Here is a 19,539-nt window from a genome sequence, read left to right as displayed (position 1 = left end):
GCGTCAAGCAGTAAAATTCAAAAACAGGATGAATTATGCAGCATTAGGTAAAAATCATGTTTGTGAATTAAAGTTTTAAGAAGGAATTTAAAATAAACTTAGTTGGACTGTTTAAGGGCTGACTGACTGCTACAGCTCAATCATTCAGTTGATTTTTGGAAATTAAAGCAGCTTATTGGCAGCCTTCAGGGCACATTGTGGGGTGTACAAAGGGCTAAGGAGGTCTCAAATGTAGTCTGCAGCCAAGTCATCTGTGATACATAAAATCTTCAAATTCTAAATTTGATTTGAGATCAGTACGGGGAAGACAAAAAAAAGCAGCATTATGGTCTCTTACCTTGGCACCTTCTAAATGCTGGCCACTGAATTTTGGACCGGTTGCATCCCAGAAAAACACTGAATAATTTGTGTTTGGATAAAGAGAGCTGCAGCGGTCTAAATGAAACAATCATAGCATGAACTACCGTACCCTTTTTTATGTCTTCAAAGAAACGGTTTCATTTTGGAGATATTTCTGAACTGATTGAGGCACCTCAGGACAAATCTTTTTGCCTGAGCGTTAAAAAAAAAGTCATTTTGAGCAAAACAAAATACAGACAATTCGTGAGCAGGGTTTAATGTTTGGTTCAAAGCCAGCAAGGTTTTTCCAAAGAAACAAAAAGGCTAATGATTCATTGTGCCTTTTAGTTGTGCTCCATTTCAGGCTCATTCATTTACAAATCTTGGTGCACAAATGAAATAAGGTTTGAGAAATCACCCGGACTGTTAAGTACATTAATTGGTCCGTTTCATGCTCTATTCTGCGTGAACAGCCCTACATGAACCCTCCTTTCCAAGCATTGTCATCGGCCGTGCGTGAACCAAGCCAGACAGGAAATTTAAGAGTTTGTTAAAGCTGCACAAAACAGGTTGGAAGCGAACACACCCTAAGACTTGCACTTGTAGCATCTTTGAGGCTTGTCAGATGATCGTTCCATACAACTCATGTCGATCTGGCCTTCCAAGTCCGTCGACAGAGAGTCTATCATTTTATTCAGTTCATGTGATTTCAAGTCTGCTTTCCTGTCCATGGCACCTATTCTTGCCAGCACTGTCTGTTCTGATTTGTTTATCGCTGCCATTAGCTTAGCTACGTCCATTGCATCAAAGCTCCTTCCTCGGCGTGTCTCCTTCGGTGGGCTTTCGAGGTGTTGAATTTATTTGGTATTTTTGCTCCAGACATCACGGCGAGGCGGCAAAATCTTTCTTCTGTTACAGCTTTAGTGTTGTAACAGCTGACAAGTAGCTATCAGGAGACTTCACAGTATTGATGTTGAAAACAGTTGGGGTCTGTGAACGCCTCTGCACTTAAAGCTTTTGTTAATCTGATAGATGTGTTTGCTGTACTTATGACACAATTTAGTGAAACATGTCATACGTTTTGTTGCTGTGATTTGTCGCGGGCCTATCCAATTGCGTCCAGTGGCGTTTTGATCCGCATTTGTTGATAACACCCTTTCAAAATCATAAATGAACTGACAGATTCCAGACTAATTCAATGTCAGGCTATACAAACATGTGTGCGCACACACAAACTAACTCCAACAGATTTCACACAAAGTGAAGTGGTGTAATTAACAGCCTGTGATGTATTGCTAATAGATGCAGTGTTCTTGGCCTCATGTAAAGGCCTGAATCAAACGAATGCAAAGTGCCGAGTGTCTGGTTCAGCACCCAACATTCACTTGAGTCACTGTCAGACACCCACATTTACGGTGTCTGTTCTATTCCAGTCAATGCCAAATGCATCAGTGTAGATAATAGAAACTGATGTATTTGTGATACCTTATTTAAAGAAGTTCTACCTTCAAATGTGCACCTATAGTTCGCCTGGAGCACTCATCACCAACAGTGCTTCTCTTGATAGAATTCTTTTCAGTGTAGATTTTTCATAAACTAGTCAGTGAAAAAAGATGTCTAAGTGTTGCAGCGGGCAATCATTACCGGTGCCTTGTATTTCAATCAGAGCAGGCAGCTTACTGCCCAGCTCACCTTCAGTCTGCATAATCTCTCACAGTGGTAAATGGTAGCGTCTAGCCAGACAAACTGCAGTATTCATGAAGTGGATCCTGCTGCCATTATGTAAGTCTGCCCGTCAGAGTCCCCACCAGCCTGAACTCAGGCTGGTGGCTGGAGGAAGCTTTAGCCGATTAAAGTCCCCCTACACTTACCACGGCTGAGGCCGTAATCTGAGGTTCACTTAACAGAACCTAGGAGTCAGATGTGCGCGGGCGTGGGATTACAATGATGGCTGGTCCAGATAAATCCCCTAGCACCCTGGGGAAACATGGAGTAGTACACCGAGAAGGAAAAGACTCTGTGCTTGTGAGTGTGTGTGTGTGTGTTCATGAATTAAATCCTTCTGCAGTCCCATTACCTTTTGCTGATGTTGCAATGTTGTGCGGCGATCAAAGCAACATGATATAAACTAAAATCCAAAAAAGCTCACATCGATACCCCGGCTCTGATCTCAGTTTTAGCAAAGCAAATGATCTTCAGATCAACGCCCCCTCCACTGACCCAGCCCTCCTAACTGGGAGAAATACTAATCGGCTTCCTTCTCGCTTTATGAATCACAATAAGAATGCAAATAACAAAAACGACAGCAGCGGCAGAGGCGGCAGCAAAACTTGGCAGCCAGATGCAATAAAAGAAACAATTTAAAATGGGAGGTTTTACTGGGAATGAGGACGAAGTGAGTGAGAAATGTAGGTCGCTTTACCAGGCTGAGCAGCGCTGTGACAGATGCTTATGCAGGGGTCAAGTGAGAACAGGCCACAACGTAGATACTTAATATGGTTAGAGGGGGAGTGGGGCAGTCACAACATGTCAAGATTTAAAAGAAGCATGAAGGGGAAAGAAAAGCAGAGTGGTTTCAGTGGTGATGAAGGAAGAATATGCATGGTAAAAGTGTCAAATAAAAGCCTGTACTCAAATAATGACCAGGTTCGCAGCCTGTTCGAAGAAGTGACAGCTGGTTCAAAATAAAAGAAATTATAAGGCGACAAAAAAGTTACACGGTGACTGAACCACAACAGTCATTCAACCTCTCTGATTCACGTTTCCACAGCATTTATTCAATCAGTAGCAGAACATGGTTGTCCTATTCTCACCATTCTATTACTGTTATGAGGGAAATACTGTTATTACTCACTGATTCATTCATTCCGATCAATTCTGCAAATCTTTCACAATAAAAGCCCTTCTGGAAATAGCAGGGATTATGATTGCTTGGTGGGCTTTAATGTGATGATAGTGTTTGTGTTGCATTAACGGCAGCAAGAGGCAACAGCAAATTAACGCAGAAAGCAGTGGGAAAATCACAGAGAGAGGCTTTCTACTAAATTATAACGAAATGTACGATAGATTATATTATTTAACTTGTAGTAGCAACTGGACTGACGTGGTGTTAATATCTGTATAGCCTCAAACAGCCAGAGCCGTCTCCACAGTGCTGCGTCAGCGATGGTGAAAGGTCACATAATGCAGCAGCAAAATACAGCTGGGGTCAAGAAATGTAACAGCCACCTTACTGACGGTTAAAACGATAAACAAGCACAAAAATGACAACCAGGCTACCAACATTTACCCACTAACAAATGGTAACATTTTGCCCTGTTTAAGTTACCGCATTATGCATTGTACTTCCTCTATCAAATTAAAAGTCCTCTCATGTTTCAACGGGCAGCGCAAGTTTTTTGTGAGGTGGTGACAAACTTAATGTTACTCTCAGCAAATTTGACTAATGTTGCACTTTTTTGCACTTTTACAATGAAATAAATACATTTCATTTTGTTGTGTTCTTTATCAGTAGTTTGTAAATGCGAATGTTACGGCAAGTCATGATCTATTTTTCTAAGTTTGAGTTAGAAATTTCTCTTTTGTGTCTACAGATGAAAAAGTCTGGGAACCTTAATGCTCTAAATGACACTAATGTTTCTAGCCTGGTACTTTCATACCATTACCGACCAGGTTAGGGTTGACATTTTCAGTGTGTAGCAGTGTTGCTGGCCAGGAGAATTGTTGCTGTTGTTCCCCATTGGGACAGAAATTTTAAAAATGGTGGGGAGGTGAGCCCTGACATTGAAATGGCTCAATCCTCACAAAAGAAAAGACAACAGATGCGAGCTTGTTTCCCTGTACTGTCGGCGACCAGTTGGGGTTAGGGTTCCTCGCTATTTTCAGCCTGTATGTTGCTAGCGTGGTGGCAGTGGCAGGGCTTTTAAAAATGGTGACATGCAGATAACTGAAGGGCAGGAAAATGACCAAAAATAGAAATAAAGGTTCACGCATACCTTCAGTTTCTTGTAGACAGGCGCACAGGAGGAAAATCAATGGGCAGGAGAAGAATGAACTCCCGCACACTGCACCACTAGCTTGCAATAATCTTTATTAAGAAACTTTATTGCAAATAAAGGAGAATGTTGCCTGAGTTGGACAGCTAATGTCAGGCTTATACCCACAGTGTACATCTGGTGAGTCAGATTAATAGTAGACTCACATGTCTCAATGCTTCACTTTCTAGAGATAGAGGAAAATCTCTCAGACTTCATAGCTAAAACTAGGTGGACATAGTTAAAGAAAAACCTCCAATGCCAAATAAATCCTTTAAAAGAGCCCTTCATGTTGGGGCAGTGACACTGTGTGATTACTACTGAGGAGAATAAGGGGAGAGCATTGTGTCCAGTAAGGTGTGTCCTTGAAAAAATGTAAGGGTCAGAGGTCTGTTAGCAGCTGTACTTCCCATCATTCGAGCAACTACCTTGCATTTAGAAATCCCCAGAGGATCGATAGGTAGCGAGAAGTCCAATTCTCTGGTATCATAAGACTAGACTAATAGCTGCATGCCGCAGTTAAGCTACTGTTGGAGCTGATTGTGTCTCTCTCACTGTTTTTTTTTTTTTTTTGCTGCAGTGTGGAGCTGGACTTCAAGCAGCAGGAGGACAAGCTGCAGCCGCTGATGAAGAGGCTTTGCCCTACGGAGGACGGCCACTTCCCCCCCCTGCCTTACTCCCAGGAGGCCTTCACCTCCACCCCGAAACGCAAGTCCAAAGCTGACTCCAAGAAGCACGCTCGCTGGAAACTTTGGTTCCTGTGAAAACACAGGACTGTCCGTCTCCTACCATCCATTACCGATGCACAGGATTTATACGACCATCCGGTTTGGTTTATCCATCTTCTTCTGTTCTATCACATCTACTTGGCTTTTTGTAGACCTGATAATAACGGAGAGCTCCGCCACTGGATACTGAACCCCTTCTCAGAGACGACAGGAGGTGTAATGGGACACAAGTGTGGATTCCATGGAAAATTCAAAATGTCATGCTTACCAAAAATGGATTCAGAATTATTTTGAACTAATTTCTTCAAACAGGGTGTGAAATTACACCAGGGCGACATATTTGGAGATCAGCAAGGTGAGAAGACAAATTTGATTTCCCTCTGTCTATTTGCATATATTTTTCTAGCTGACGTCTTTGGGGGTCCTATCCTATGATGACGGTTCAGTGACCGTCACATTTCTATTCACCAGTTGGGACTTTGTCTTTTCTTCCCAGCCTCCAGGAGAGGCTGGCAAGTCAACCACGATGCTCTGAGGTCTACATCGACAGCATATCACCGTACTGCAAAGCACAATTAACACTGTTCAGGATACATTTTCTCCAGAATAATTAAAAAGAACTATTTTGAGTATTAACTCACACATGTAGATCACCTACTAACCATGACAGATCGAAGACTTTCATAATACCTAAAGAAGAGACCTAAAGGACAAAGAAGTCAGAGATGTTTATTGGAATTCTATGATCAACTTTCTATCTATCGCTAAAATGTCTCCTTGAATCAACTGACTTTGGAGTAAAGAATGAATAAATAACACTTATTTTCTTAATAACATTTGCAAAGTTAGACGTCAATGTACTTTTTTCTATATAAATATATATCTATATACATTCACTTTAAGGTTTAGTGGAATATATTTATTTGAGCTGCTGTGAAGGGAGCTGTCAATTTCGAAAAACTACAGTGTATAAGAGGGAAAATATTTCTGATTCTGAATTCCTTTTCATACATCAAACTTAGTTCTTACTAACCTCACAATGCATATGGTGATTGAAACCCAACACCCGCAAGAAAAGAGGGAATCCATACAGTCATCAGTGTGAAACTATAGAGAGTTCTGGCTCAACACACAGACGTTCAAAGATCCTTTACTGTTTCAGTCACGAAACCAAGTATAACGAATAATGTTGGTTCTTAGCACATGTGAGAGGTACCAGAAGATAGCCGTGATTGTATTGCTGCAGTATCCTGCATCAGCTACTACGATAGCTACTGAAACCAAGCCAGAAAGACTGAATGTGCCACTTCTGATCACAACCAGGGCTTCTACAGTGCAGGGTGGCAGGCGTGTAGCCTTGCATGCTTTTTACAACCCTCGGATTTTGCAGGATATTTTCTAGCTTTTCCAGAAACAATTTTTAAAGAGAATGGCAAAAAGTCCCCCCCCCCCCCCCTCTTTTTTAAAAATGATTAGCTCCTGCTCATTGCTTCCCATCTCTTCAGCTGTAAAGTAAAGACTCATGTAGTGGCTCTATACAGGGTTCAAAGACTATGTACAGCCAAAATAAATTGCATTTACTATATATAGATATATGTTGTATAGCATCAAATAGGGCTAATACCATTTTAATGAGTGGGACAGCAGCCAATATCTAAAAGAAAATAAGATTACGTAACAATGCCTGCAGGAGCATAAAACTGAAGTCACTCTCAAAGCCAAAAACACTGCCCCACAAGACAGGAAATGTGCCAAAGTGGTTTCAAGGGCATAAAAGAAAACATCCTTATCTATTGTCACAACCTACCAATCTACTAAATATCACTGGTTTGACTTTCACAAGCTCCATCATGCTGCTTTCTGTTGGCTACATGTGATTCACACCTCCACTCTTGTACATGCCAGGTTGGTTTCTTTCAGTAGTTATGCTGTAGCATCAAGAGAGAACTAGATGTTTATCTGTACCTTAAAGAAGTGCAATTGATTTATTATGTGCAATACTGTGTATTTTATACTGTTTTTTTTAAAAAAGACAAAAGAAATAAAAGATATTTAATATGCAAAAGATGAAAAATAAAAACAGACATCTACAGAGCTCTCAAAGTCTGAAGAAGGCCGAGTGTCATTTGCGTAGCGTAGTGAGTAGTAGGCTTGAGCGACTGGACAAATGCATCAGCTACCAGTTTTTGTCTTTCTTTTCTGGCAATTTTTTATCATTTTATTTTGCTAATTTCGTGGTCTGCCCCCAAAGAATGAGTGAGAGCCGCTACGCAGGGTAAGACTCAGTCAGCGACAGAGTGCACACCCACTGAGCCAAAGAGCGAGTAAAAAGAGCCCGTAGAGCCAAAATATTTTACATCTAATGCAGTGAATTAAGGATTTACTTTGATCAAACCAGAGTTGGTGAGGGTTATAACAGGGGAAAGACTAACAAAGGCAGTTTGATGAGTTATATTTAGTTTTTATTCTGTTGAGGTTGAATAAAGTGTTGTGGTTGTACAAAGTGTTGGCAAGGCAATTAAACTCATCTTAGTTCAGTAAAAGAGAGGGAGGTCACCTTGGACTGTATCATCTGAATTATCCAGTCAGTGTCACTGTTTCTGGAAGCACCATGTCATTCACCAAAACTCAGAGTAAACATTACCAGCATAGCTGCTTCTATGGGGTAAGAGATGAAATATGTTTTGTTTTTTTTGTAATTTGGGTGAACCCACCCTGTAATTTAGTTCACTTTAGCTAACTTTGAAAATTCCGTATGCAAAACAAGCAACTCTACAATCTTATGTGATGAAAAGCAGGAGATAAGGTTGAAAATCCGCCTCGAATCAGCCTTGCATCTCTTTGATGTAGCAGGGTGGCGCGACACGAGAGCAGAATACAACAGAGGGATAAGCAGCAAGGGGCTCCTGGAGCAGGAAGTCAACCTGCCTTAGAACCTGTGTCTGATCTGAAGCTTACACTCACAGCACAGTTCTCACCCCGCTCATCCTTACTTTAATGTCTGGACTTTCTGGCATGGTCGTTCGCTTGTGTGCGTACATGCACGGTGCACCTGCTAATGTTGGCATGGACCTGCAATGAGGTGAATCCATGAGGTAAACTGGGGACAAAGCTCTGAGTAAATGCCCCAGAGAAACAGAGTCACCCTCACATGGAAGCACAAAGCTGCAGGAACCAATGTTGCTCGAGGGCAGCAATGCCCCCCCCCCCCCCACACACACACACATGCTCTTCTCACCCGTAGCAGGGCTGTCTCCACAGGGCTTCCCTCGGGTGGATGTCTACAGCACAGTACTGAGGGTACAAACAAGACCCCCAGTGCCCTTTCACATCTCGCATTCTTACCGCCTTTAACCGCAGTCCTCCTGTGGTTTGAAGGTGGTGAGCATCACCACGTGACTCCCAGTGGTTCTCGCACAGAGTTGACAGCGAGCACACGTGTGACATGAGTTGTTGCAGGGTCAATAAACCCAAGAGGACGCTCAGTCAAAGTTTGAGCGCGGGAGAGAAGAGGAGAGGTGCAGCGAGTGAGTGATAAGTGCATGTTTGAGGCATTATGATGCAGTGCCATAACTCACTATGCTTCTTTTCTGTAAGAGCTCTGCAGCAGTCTGGCCAGCAGGAGAGAGGGAGAGGGAGAGGACGGGAAAGAGAGAAGCACGGAGAGGCTGAAAGAAATATTTGGACAGAAATGGATACAAAGACAGGCAGATAAAGAGAGCGGGTGATACAGAAAGCCAAAGATATACAGGAGAGGATTTTCATCTGAATAGATGTCATTGAAACAGCTGTGTTGCAATATATTCGGTCATTGAGTGCATGCCGCAAAGAACGAGCTCCAGCCCCTATAGCTGGTCAGCCCCATACTGTCAATCAATAACATATAGTCCTTCCTCTGCAGCTTTACACCCAGTTCCTTCTGCACACTGCAGGAAAATCATCAGAATAAGCATAACCAATAATAGAAAAATGCTGTCCTTTTGTCCTCAAATCTGCAGCTACAAAAGATTCAATAGTTCAATTAGACGACATTAAAGGGAAAGTTTGGATTATTTGATGTGGTTGTATAAGATGCTTATAATCAGTGTATTACCTGCAGTAGATGGTGGTCTGCAGACCTCCTGTTTGAGGAAACAGAGGAACCAGCACAGAAGTTGAGCAATGAACTGACAGCATCAAAAGGTATTTTAGCCACTTAAAAAGGTCCACCAAAAAAAAAAAATCAATATCAGTTTAAGTCTACGCTTACTACACTATACTTCGCCATCAGACTGCCTTTTCTGACAGGAAACCACTGTTATGCAAGCCAAATATCGCTCTCTCCAAACCGACCAAAGTCCATGAGCGAAATTAGTACTTTAACCTAAGAAGAAAAACCTAAGAACACAGGAGATGCTGGTCTACAGCAGCCTAAAACTGTTAGTTTGTTTATGTTATTGAGTGACTTCCGTGTTTTAAAAGGACAGTTCTCCAAACTGGTGGCATGTCATCCACCATCTACTGTAACTAACACACTGGCTATCAATAAGTACCTCATTCAGCTCCACAACAAATAATCCAACCTATTCCTTTAAGGAAAAGCAAAAGCAAAGTATCTATAAACATATTCAATTTAGCCTCAGGTCTTTTAGGTATACTATATTATTTATATTGACATTTAGGTATTTGTCGACAATGCATAACAAAATATAGAAAGGTCATTACGACTAACATGATAGACTAAGAAAAACACAAAGGCTTGTTTCATCGGTTTGGTTGAAGACAGCAAGTGTGTAACACACTGATTTATCCAGCTGCAGATTCATTTCCATGTGTATCTGCAGGGCTCATCCAGAGGCTTAAAACTAGAGGAAATGTAATTCAAGGACATAAAGGTAGAACTCAGTAATTTCAGCAGGAACTGACACAATGTTTCTGCTACCATCCTAATGTAAATGTATTCACAAGGACTTGTCTCAACCTGTGTGAGGGTGGACATGAATACAAAGCCACAGCCTGCTGGGATGTCCAACGAGGCAAATGTGCGGCGATGCTGTGTCTAAGTTGCTAACAGGCGTAGCACTGCAGTGACAACACACACCACAAAACAGACGCCCCCGAGCCGTCACTGTGATCATTCTCATCAACATTCTGTGTCCACCGCCGCCAGGAGAGAGGAGAGAGAAGAGAGGGGCGGGAGACAGAGTAGAACGTTAATGCATAAATCTAAATGTAAGAGGCTGCCACTCAGAAGAACAAGGCTGCCGGTTGGCTGCAGTGTTGTGTGAGCAGCAGCGCGCAATCTGCCTGCAGAGTAGGCAGCAGTACCCAGCAGCAGTCCTCTCATTAGAAAGCGACGACACTTCCAGTGGCGCTAACTGGGCCTCGTACCTGTTCAAAATTCACACCGGCCTTAGTGATTGTTATAGTGATTTAGGGACCTGCATCGAATGCAGCTTTGTCCCAAGTACTATATGATGTATAGTGAGTGTGTAAAAGAGCTGTTTCAGAAAGACAAAGCTTTGATGTGATCTCTAACTCCCACTGGGTAAAAGGACACTCTGCACAGTGAGGCTAAATATTATGCAAGTACTTAGAAATGTCAAGGCAGTCAAGTACAGAGGCTAGCTACCTATAGAGGCAGCAGCAGCCGAAAGGCAAGAGTCAGAAGGGACAATGAAAGCAAGCTGTGTGTGAGGGAGCGAAGTAAGGCAAGAGGGCAGCCACAGCACACATATATTAAGTACATAATTTTAACAAGGACCACAGGAGGTCACAGGTAGAATGGTTTCATTAACCAGAAAGGTGGCTGGTCTGCTTTCGCGCCATTCAGCCACCACTGCTGGAAGAAGGGAACGCAATTTCACCTAGGCCGCACGGGTGCACCGAAAAGGGTGCACTTAGAGGAGGCCTGCATGTGGTGGCATTGTGAGTGTTGACGACCTTTCAGTGGTAGGTAAGTTCTGCATCTGAAATATACTTAACGAATATATACAGGCAACGCTTGGTTTTACTCCCATCTTTCATGAGTTGGATGGTTGTTGAATGAATATATCGACATTTATGATACAATAATTTCCAGTGAGAAACATACTGTCTTCACTTAGAGACTAGTTTTATAAAGGTCTGATAAAGATCTGAACATGATGATGTCACAGTGAAGTTGATGTTTCAGATATAAAATGTGATCACTTCATCATTTTATCCCATTTGACATTTGTGTGAAATTTTGTCCTAATCAATAGGACAGGCTTTGTGACGTTACAGTGACCTTTGACCTCAGAATTCTGATTACTTCATACTTCAGTCCAAATGGATGCTTGTACCAATTCTGGAGCAACTTCATCCAGATTTTCCTTAAATATCAAGTTCACGAGAAAGAGACGGATGTGAGGTCACAGTGACCTTGACCTCCATCCTTGAGTTCAAGTGGATGTTTGTACCAAATTTGAAGAAGTTCCATTGAGGGGTTCTTGAGATATAACGTTCACAAGAATGGGACAGATGGATACCCTCCTCTGCCTCTGGTTGACTAATACTCATTGCTTTCGTTGGCCGAGTTGTTACACAGAACCATCTGGGAAGTCATCCTTAGAAACTGCTTGGAAAAGGGCAGGCACTTTAAAAAAAAAGGTGACTGCATGAACCATCTGCGGATCACGTCTTACATGGTCTTCAACTCTTGCCAAGGCCACTCGGGAGAAGAGCAAAAACATATTTTCAGTGCTGTTCTTTGCTCTTCTTTCAATGGATAAAAACTCTCTGGTTCTGATATAACTGACGCCATTTCAGTATCTGGCTGCCACTGTTTCTTCGAGACGAGTTGCTTCCTTGGACGCTTCTCGCTATTGTCACACCTAAAACCACGCCCGCAGCTGCCAGTAGTCCCTGACGCTGATCGGCTGCACCACATTTGGTGTGGACACAAACAGATTACTTGAAACCTGGCAAGATGGACTCTTGTGTGATCTCTCAAATCCAGCTGCCTCAGAAGGTAAGACTTTGCCCTGTGTGAAATAGCCATCATTCAGTGCCTAATTCTTTGGCAAGATAAAACTTCACAATTTAGATTTGCCTTTTATTGCGACCAGTCCGAGGCACGCCTGGACAATAATCATTCCGTTCAATCAGCATCTCTAAATGCCTCACCTGTCAGGTGATGGATTATGTTGGCAAAGAGGAAGTGTTGACTTATGTTTTTTATTAAATTTGTGAAAAATTCCTCAGAGAAATTTTGTGTGAACAGAGGAAGCCTTAGATATTTTACTTCAACTCACAAAAAATGGGAGCAAAAACAAAAGAGTTCATATTTTTGTTGCGTACACATGATCAGAAGAACCCCACTGCAGTGAAAAATAACAGAGGGGAAGAATGTCAGGAGTGGAGGGCGAGCTGCAGAGGCAGCTGCTACAACTTCTAACATCTTTTCCAAATCCGACTTTCCAAACTCTCAGACCACGCGCCAGGCGGGGCGATGCAGAGTCTATGCCTGGCATGAAAATGAATAGATTGGAGAGCTAGAGAGGGGAGAGTAAGTGGGAGTCCTAGACCCCCTCCAGGCAGCTGGCTGGGAGAGAAACGGGCAGCAGGGAGGCCTCAGCTCAACTCACGGCTTCATTAGCTTTACATTATGTAGTGCCATGCACGCTGGCGATCGGTTACACAACAGAGGGCACCACATTTATGCGATTAGCTTGGTGCACTGCTGAAATACCTTTAGAAGTGTGTGTGTGCGTTAGTGTGTTTGGGGGTGGGGGGTGGAATCTCTGCAATACAAAATCACTTTACTGCAACTTAGAGGGAGCGGAAACGTGAGCGAGAAAGACAGGAACGAGGAAGAGAGTAAGAGGACACAGGGGACGAAGGATGAGTGCGGCAGACGTATTAAAGCACCATGACATAACACACACACACTCACAAACACACACAGGATGATTAGTGCGTGATAACTCTGCCTACTGTTGGCTTTATTAAATCACTCTCTGCTGGTGTGGCTCAGTGACTGGTAATAAAAGCAGATAAGCTTCCATTTAAACAGGTGATTCCGTTTCCTGCTGCTCCACAGACGGAGAGGGTGCTATGCTCACACACACACACACACACACACACACGAAAAATAACGTGACACAAGAGGAGAAAGGATGCTACACCAGGCACTAACAGTATCAATATCATCATTCAGCATCATACTACTCTCCATTTTCCCGTGCATAGCTGAAGTCCAGAGAAAATGTCTCTCTCATCACTTGGCTCTTTTTAAGTAGGCTGTAAAAGAGCCTTTAAGTGCCCCCAGAGGAGCCTCCATCATAAAACTGTGCATAAAAACTACATATGTTTATTACCCAAGTCTCACTTTGAAAGTCACATCACAAGCTACGTGCTGCTCTGATTAATATCAGCACCAACAGGATGCAGCAGACTGAGTCTAAAGGCAAGTTCAGACCAAATATTTGAGACGAGACGAGTTAAAACTTGCAACAACAATGCACCAGTCTGCGACGTGTCAGTTTACACAAATGCGACTGGATGAGACGGTGTATCGTCTCCATAGCAACGACTTTCTTGTACTTCTGTTCTAACCGCTGGCTTTCCAGGCTTTTTCTGTAGCTGGATATAATTTGTAGCGTTTTAAAATATGAATGAGTGTGGTGATTGTGGGTTACTTTCTTATAGCTGCATTTCGAGCACTGACGAGACGGCGAAAACATAACAGGTGCGTGTGGATCGAGCGTCTGTTGACTGGAGAGAGCGAGCAGCACAGAGTGACGGTGAATGCGAGCAGAGCGGGATAAAAGGTTTGCAGTCAAGTTGTCAGTTTTGCAGTAAACTGACATTTTAAGGCTTTTTCCTCAAGCAGGCGATCATTTCGTTCCTCCGTCCAAAACTCTGCCATTACTGACAGTTTGTAAAAGACTTACATTAATTAAAGCGCACCCACACTTTGCAACTTTTTGCCCTGTCAGCTGTTTATGTAACTTAAAAATATGACATCAAATATGATTACACTGATGAGCGCTATGACTCTGTGCTTTGTAGGGGAGCCACAACTTCAATACTAAATCGGAAATGGATTTAAAAGAGCTTTCAGTTTGAATAATGGAAATAAAAGGCAGAATCTGCAGTTCTAGTATTTTTTGTTTTCTCTCCATCCTCGCCTACTTGTGGTGTCCAGTGTGTCTGAAGAAAAAAAAAACACTTCAAAGACGACACAGCGTAGCTCACTTGGTACCATACAGATTATCTTTTAAAACAATTTCAAAATGTGAATGACAGCTGTCAGGGCATAACACCAATGATCTGCTGATTTTTACAACTCAAGACTAGATAGTCTAACAATGGCGAATCATGGATTTGAAGAATTGTGACACTGCACTTAAAAGTTGAGGATATTTTAACTTTTTGTGCTCCTAAAAACCACCTAGAAAAAGGTGACATGCGGTGCAAGAATCAATGGAACGCACGAAACTTTGGTCTGAACTGGCTTTAAGCTCACAGAAATTGAAATTCATGACTCACACAACACAGACACTGATGTTTATTTGGACTTTCTGGACTCAAGAAAACAGCTCGGGCACACAGCACATTTATACGCTGACTGATAAGTGCAATTGTTGCCAAGAAAGTGATTGAGGGAAGGATGCTAACAGCAGAGGAGGAGGGGGGGCACTGATTAGATTACAGCACAGAGCATCAGAAATGTTCTAATAAGTGAGGAATCAGACGTAAAAACAGGCAAACACATCTATTAAAAAAAAAAAAAACAAGACACAGCAAAACAAAACACACAAACAGCTGGCTGGAGAACGATATGAGCAGATCAAAGCCGCTCTCAGATTGAGGTGGTGTGAAAGCATTTCACCGAGGTAGACTTTACTTTTAATGATAGCTCTGGAATGGGATTGGAGTTGCAGTGGGCCTGTGGGAGTTACAGCTAGTTGTGGTACAGGGACCTCTAAATTGGAGTGTGTGAGCGTGTGTGCACAAGTGAACGAGTATGTATGTGTGTAACAGCCAGAAGGAAAAAAAAAAAAAGACAGACTGGAGGAAAGCGAGTCGTGGGAGTGCAGCTAAAAGCTGCAGAGAGCGAGACAAACTTACAATGTGCGGGGAGTCGCGGCCCATGGAGATGACTGTCCTGTTAACAGTCCTCAGCAGCTTCTCCATGATGATCTGAACGTGCCACTGGGTGGGACCCTGCAGAAAACACACACACACAAAGACATGAACATAGGGAAGGAAGGAGAAAATTACATTTAATAGGGATTTAACAATATACTAAATATAGCAAATGTCCAATACCTTACCAGGCAGTGACAATGCCTACAGTGATAGTACAATTATATTTTATCAAAATTATAAAAGGACTGCTGTTGACTGCTGCATTCATTGCCAAGGACAATGTACGCCAATTTTATGGCTGACATTTATTTTACTGAAGAAGGAAAGTAGATGCACTTTAAGTTTTAAGGAAAAACTAATTTTATACAAACAAAAAATGCTGCACACACGAGATCTATTATGTAATAAAATATTTTTTCAAGTCATTATTTTGTTTTTTTATTGTGTCATTGACTTTGAGATGAAACCTTGAGTTTCTTGTGTTGCTAAATAATAAAATTTAAAGGAGAAATCTGTAACACACTTTCAAGTTGAAATACTTCTCTGATAACAACGCTACAGCCGCTTCCTTTGAAATTTCTATTCCGGCCTGAAATGTATTTGTTTACCCATCTCATGTTAATCAGAGTTAAAAATTAATGCCGATTGTTAACTAAATGAGTAAGTGTCTGTTTATGAGTCATGAGAAATCATTAATAATCTTTTTGAAGGAGCAGATACTTAAAACTGTTAAATTGAGCAGTTTGTTAATGGAGTCTGGCAGGCAGTGAGACAGGTGGTCACTGAACGCAACACAACCATAGACTGTGTATTTTTGGAGCAGTGGGCTTTTGTTTTCAGGATAAGAGGCTTAAGTTTACACCGACAGACAACTGACAATTATAAACAGCTGATCAACTTACAGTGCAAGACTGGACTTCACTTATTATTGTCAGTTTACAATGTTCAGAGCTCATCCGGTGCTCCTGCAGCCTGTAAAAACTCACTTCAACCCTAGATCACACATTAAATAGGACTTCAGTCTATCTGATATGCCATCTATGACTCCAGCTCACTATCTGGACTGCAGTACTCATTCTTGGATGGACAATTGCTACATACTGCTCCTTTAACAATTCACATTTCAAAGAAAACTTGTGAAAACTTTTTATTGTTACATAATAGTGTCTACTTCTTAACCTGCTTTTTCTACTAAATCTAGTAGTGACTATAAAGAAGTCGGACAGAACAGATATTTACTGAGTCGTGCTGCACGTTAAGGTTGCTCTGAAAGCATTAAAGGCATAAAAAAAAGAGGAGAGGGAGGTTTTACCATTAGTTGCAAATTTTATCGCACTACACTCTACACATTACACCATGCTACTGAGGCTACTTTAACTTAAAAAGTGGTGGATTTTATATAAATAATATATTTTGAGAGTCGAAAGTGCAAATCGACGTCTCCAGGCAGAACCTTGAAACCTATAGATTGTGAGAGGCAGGACATCAAAGCTCTTCATGTACATTTGGGCAGTTGTCTGCACAAATAAGAAGAATGCATCACCACAGGATATGGACCAGAATGTTCAAGTAGTTTAGTGAGGATCCCTGTTTAATATCAAGAAATAGACGTGGTGATAGATCATCAAAAAACCAACTTTCGATTCTTTCGAATTTCACTGACGTCTGCTTAAAAGGTTTTTGAGAAATCATTCAAACTAAAAGGAACCACAACAAAGTGGTAGAAGATGTGACTTGTTTACAGGTTTTGTAAAGAATAATCTGTTTGTCTTCATCAGTAGATAAGAAAAGTGTTAACACTGCTCTTGAAAACTTGAAACTCTAAAGATGCTTTGAAGGCAATTTGTGCTGAGAGACCTGACAAATATGACTGATGCAGCCAAAATGATTTATACATAGCGAGTCTCTGCTTTTTTTTCGGAAGGGAAAACACCCATGGGGCAGCTGTGCCGGTGTCATAAGTGGGCCAATTTTACTTGGTCTTGCTTATTAGTGAGTTTGAGTGGGAATAGGGCTCTCGTGGTTTTACCTGTCTGTGGGGGGAATCTTCCGAGCAGATGGAGCTCTGCTGCATTAATCTTAGCTTTCAATAATTTACGCAGCTCTTTCTGCGACTGAAGAACTCGTGCACGCGAGTCCGAGCACATACGCAAACAATCACACAATCACAGATGAATGCTGGGGAGAATAAACTATTTGAAGAGGGAGTTTCAGATATTGCATTCAAATGCCACAAATGTGACACGCGTTCAAGAAAACCACGACTCCCACTCTTTTCCTGAGAGATAAACCTCTTATATCCTACGTCTGGGTTGCACCAACATGGTTTAATTTAATACAATCTGAGTTTAGAAAAAACTAGATGTAAAACGAGTAAATCCAGATTTAAACTTAGGCAGAGTTGTGTTGCACAATTTGAAATTAATTTCTGCTTAGAAAAGAAAAGTTTATTTATACAAACCAAAGGTAAACAGACTTTAATTAATATGGAGACGCTTGTTTATTCTAATTAGAATAAGCTCAAGGGCTGCTGGGACCTAATAAGTATAAAAGGGGTGAAAAATGTTCCATTTGATCTGTATTTGTTGACATCTAAAAAAGAACTAGCTAAAATGTTTTTAAAAAGTTACATAGTTTGCTCGCTATCTGAAAAAGAAAACTTCTATTTTTTGCAAGCTATTGAATGAAGAAAAACATTGGATTTTTTGCTAGTTAGCTAAAAGTTTTTTTAAAAAAAAAGTTTAACAGTTTAACAGTTTTAAAAATTTAACCTCCTCAAGTGTAAGTTTAAAGTTAAAATCACAGTTCAAATTTGAGTTTAAAGTTTTGGTGAGTGTGTTTTGGAGTAAAACTAAAGTTTAAAGACAAATTTAAATTTAATCTTTTTTCATTTTCAGCTAGTTTAAATTTTAGTGCAACATAATTTTAAGTTAAACAATAATTTAATCAATTTTACAAACCAGTCCTTGCTGGTGTAATACATGTCATGAGTAGACAGAAGTATCCACTGTGGATTTCTTTCCTATCTTATTCCTTCCCTTATCTCTGTGTGTATGTACGTCTATGAGAGTGAGCAGTGCGGGTGTGATGGAGAGGGCGAGGCAGGGAGGAGAAGCAGCAGGAGCAGAGACACGGAGAGAGGAGGAGGAGTGTGAAAGGCTGAGCAAGTGGGAGAGGTGGATAATCCCTAGCAGAGTAGAGTGTGGGAGGCCAGGCCACGGTGATCAATGGCGAGGGGAGTCTGAGAGGCCCTGAGGGAGGACATTGGGAGTCTGGGCATGGAAGAGGATGAAACACACTTGTGAAGCTGTTGAATGTTTTTGTGTGTGTGTATAAGTACAATGTGTGCATGTGAGGTCTGTGAGTGAGGGACTCCAGTGAATTCATTTCAGCATTTAAATAAACCGATTTGTTCATTAGATGATTTATAGAAAATGATGAATATTGGACTGGGTTTGTATGAGGCACTCATCTATAGTTAGTGTAGTACCTGCAGTAGATGGAGGTTGGCAGACGTCATGTTCGGAGAAGCTGCAGGAGTATCTGTGTGAAGGCTAAGCAATGTACTGCTGTGGACAGCAAAATGTTTTCTGCCACTTTAAAAAAAGGTCCACCTGAGAAAAATCTATCTATCGGCTTAAGTGCACACTATATTTAGAATATTCTAACCACTTCACCTTGCCAACAGGCAGTCTTTTCAAACAGGAAACTGCCATTATGTAAGCCGAATATCGCTCTCTCTCACTTAACCAGTTTCCTTTGGCAAAAACAGTAAGTTTTACCTCACAGAACACTGAAGTTGGTGGTCCACCGCCGCCTCAATCCACAAGCAAACTAACTGATTGATCATTTTGGTTTGGAGAGAGTGATATTTGGCTTGTATAACAACTGTTTCCTGTCGCTAAAGGCTGTCTGCCAGAAAGGAAAAGCAGTGTAAATATAGCACACACTGAAACTGATCTTGATTTTTTTCTTAAGGTGGCTGAAATACATTTTGCTGCGGACCCTTACCAGAGGAGTACATTTCTTAGCTCCCTTCGCCGTTACTCCCGCTGCTTTTTCAAACTGGGGACATGCTGACCACTGTCTACTGTAGGAAATACACTCTATATGGGAAAAAAAACCTCATCAAAGCTGCAACGTTTAGTCGATTCAATCGATTAGTTGTCAACTAGTAAATTAATCGCCAAATTCTCTGATTGCAGTTTCTCAAATGTTAATATTTCTTTAGTCCTCCACAACTATTGTGGACAAAACAACACACCTGAGGAGGCCATTATTACATTTATGGACCAAACAACTTATTGAGAAAATCGCTGACAGATTGATCGATAATGACC

The 19,539-nt window shown here is 41.5% G+C and overlaps 2 protein-coding genes across 4 annotated transcripts in view; one reads left to right on the top strand and one right to left on the bottom strand.

Annotated features, from left to right (window-relative positions):
* Nucleotides 1-7,191, top strand: part of insyn2a (inhibitory synaptic factor 2A) — a 41,300-nt gene extending 34,109 nt beyond the window's left edge. The window contains exon 4 of the mRNA XM_084740734.1: nucleotides 4,954-7,191. Within this exon, the coding sequence (XP_084596860.1) occupies nucleotides 4,954-5,137 (184 nt within the window). The 3' untranslated portion in view covers nucleotides 5,138-7,191. The remainder of the gene's footprint in view (nucleotides 1-4,953) is intronic.
* The window catches only part of dock1 (dedicator of cytokinesis 1), a 260,399-nt gene that overhangs the window by 142,349 nt on the left and 98,511 nt on the right, over nucleotides 1-19,539 (bottom strand). For all 3 annotated transcript variants that reach the window (XM_084740732.1, XM_084740731.1, XM_084740733.1), the window contains exon 27: nucleotides 15,179-15,274. In XM_084740732.1, the coding sequence (XP_084596858.1) occupies nucleotides 15,179-15,274 (96 nt within the window). The remainder of the gene's footprint in view (nucleotides 1-15,178; nucleotides 15,275-19,539) is intronic.

Source organism: Lutjanus erythropterus, chromosome 17 (assembly GCF_056507025.1).
Source record: "Lutjanus erythropterus isolate fLutEry1 chromosome 17, fLutEry1.hap2, whole genome shotgun sequence".
Classification (NCBI taxonomy): Eukaryota; Metazoa; Chordata; class Actinopteri; order Lutjaniformes; family Lutjanidae; genus Lutjanus; species Lutjanus erythropterus.
The sequence above is the reverse complement of the archived record's forward strand: the minus strand, read 5'-3'. Positions and strand labels throughout refer to the sequence as shown.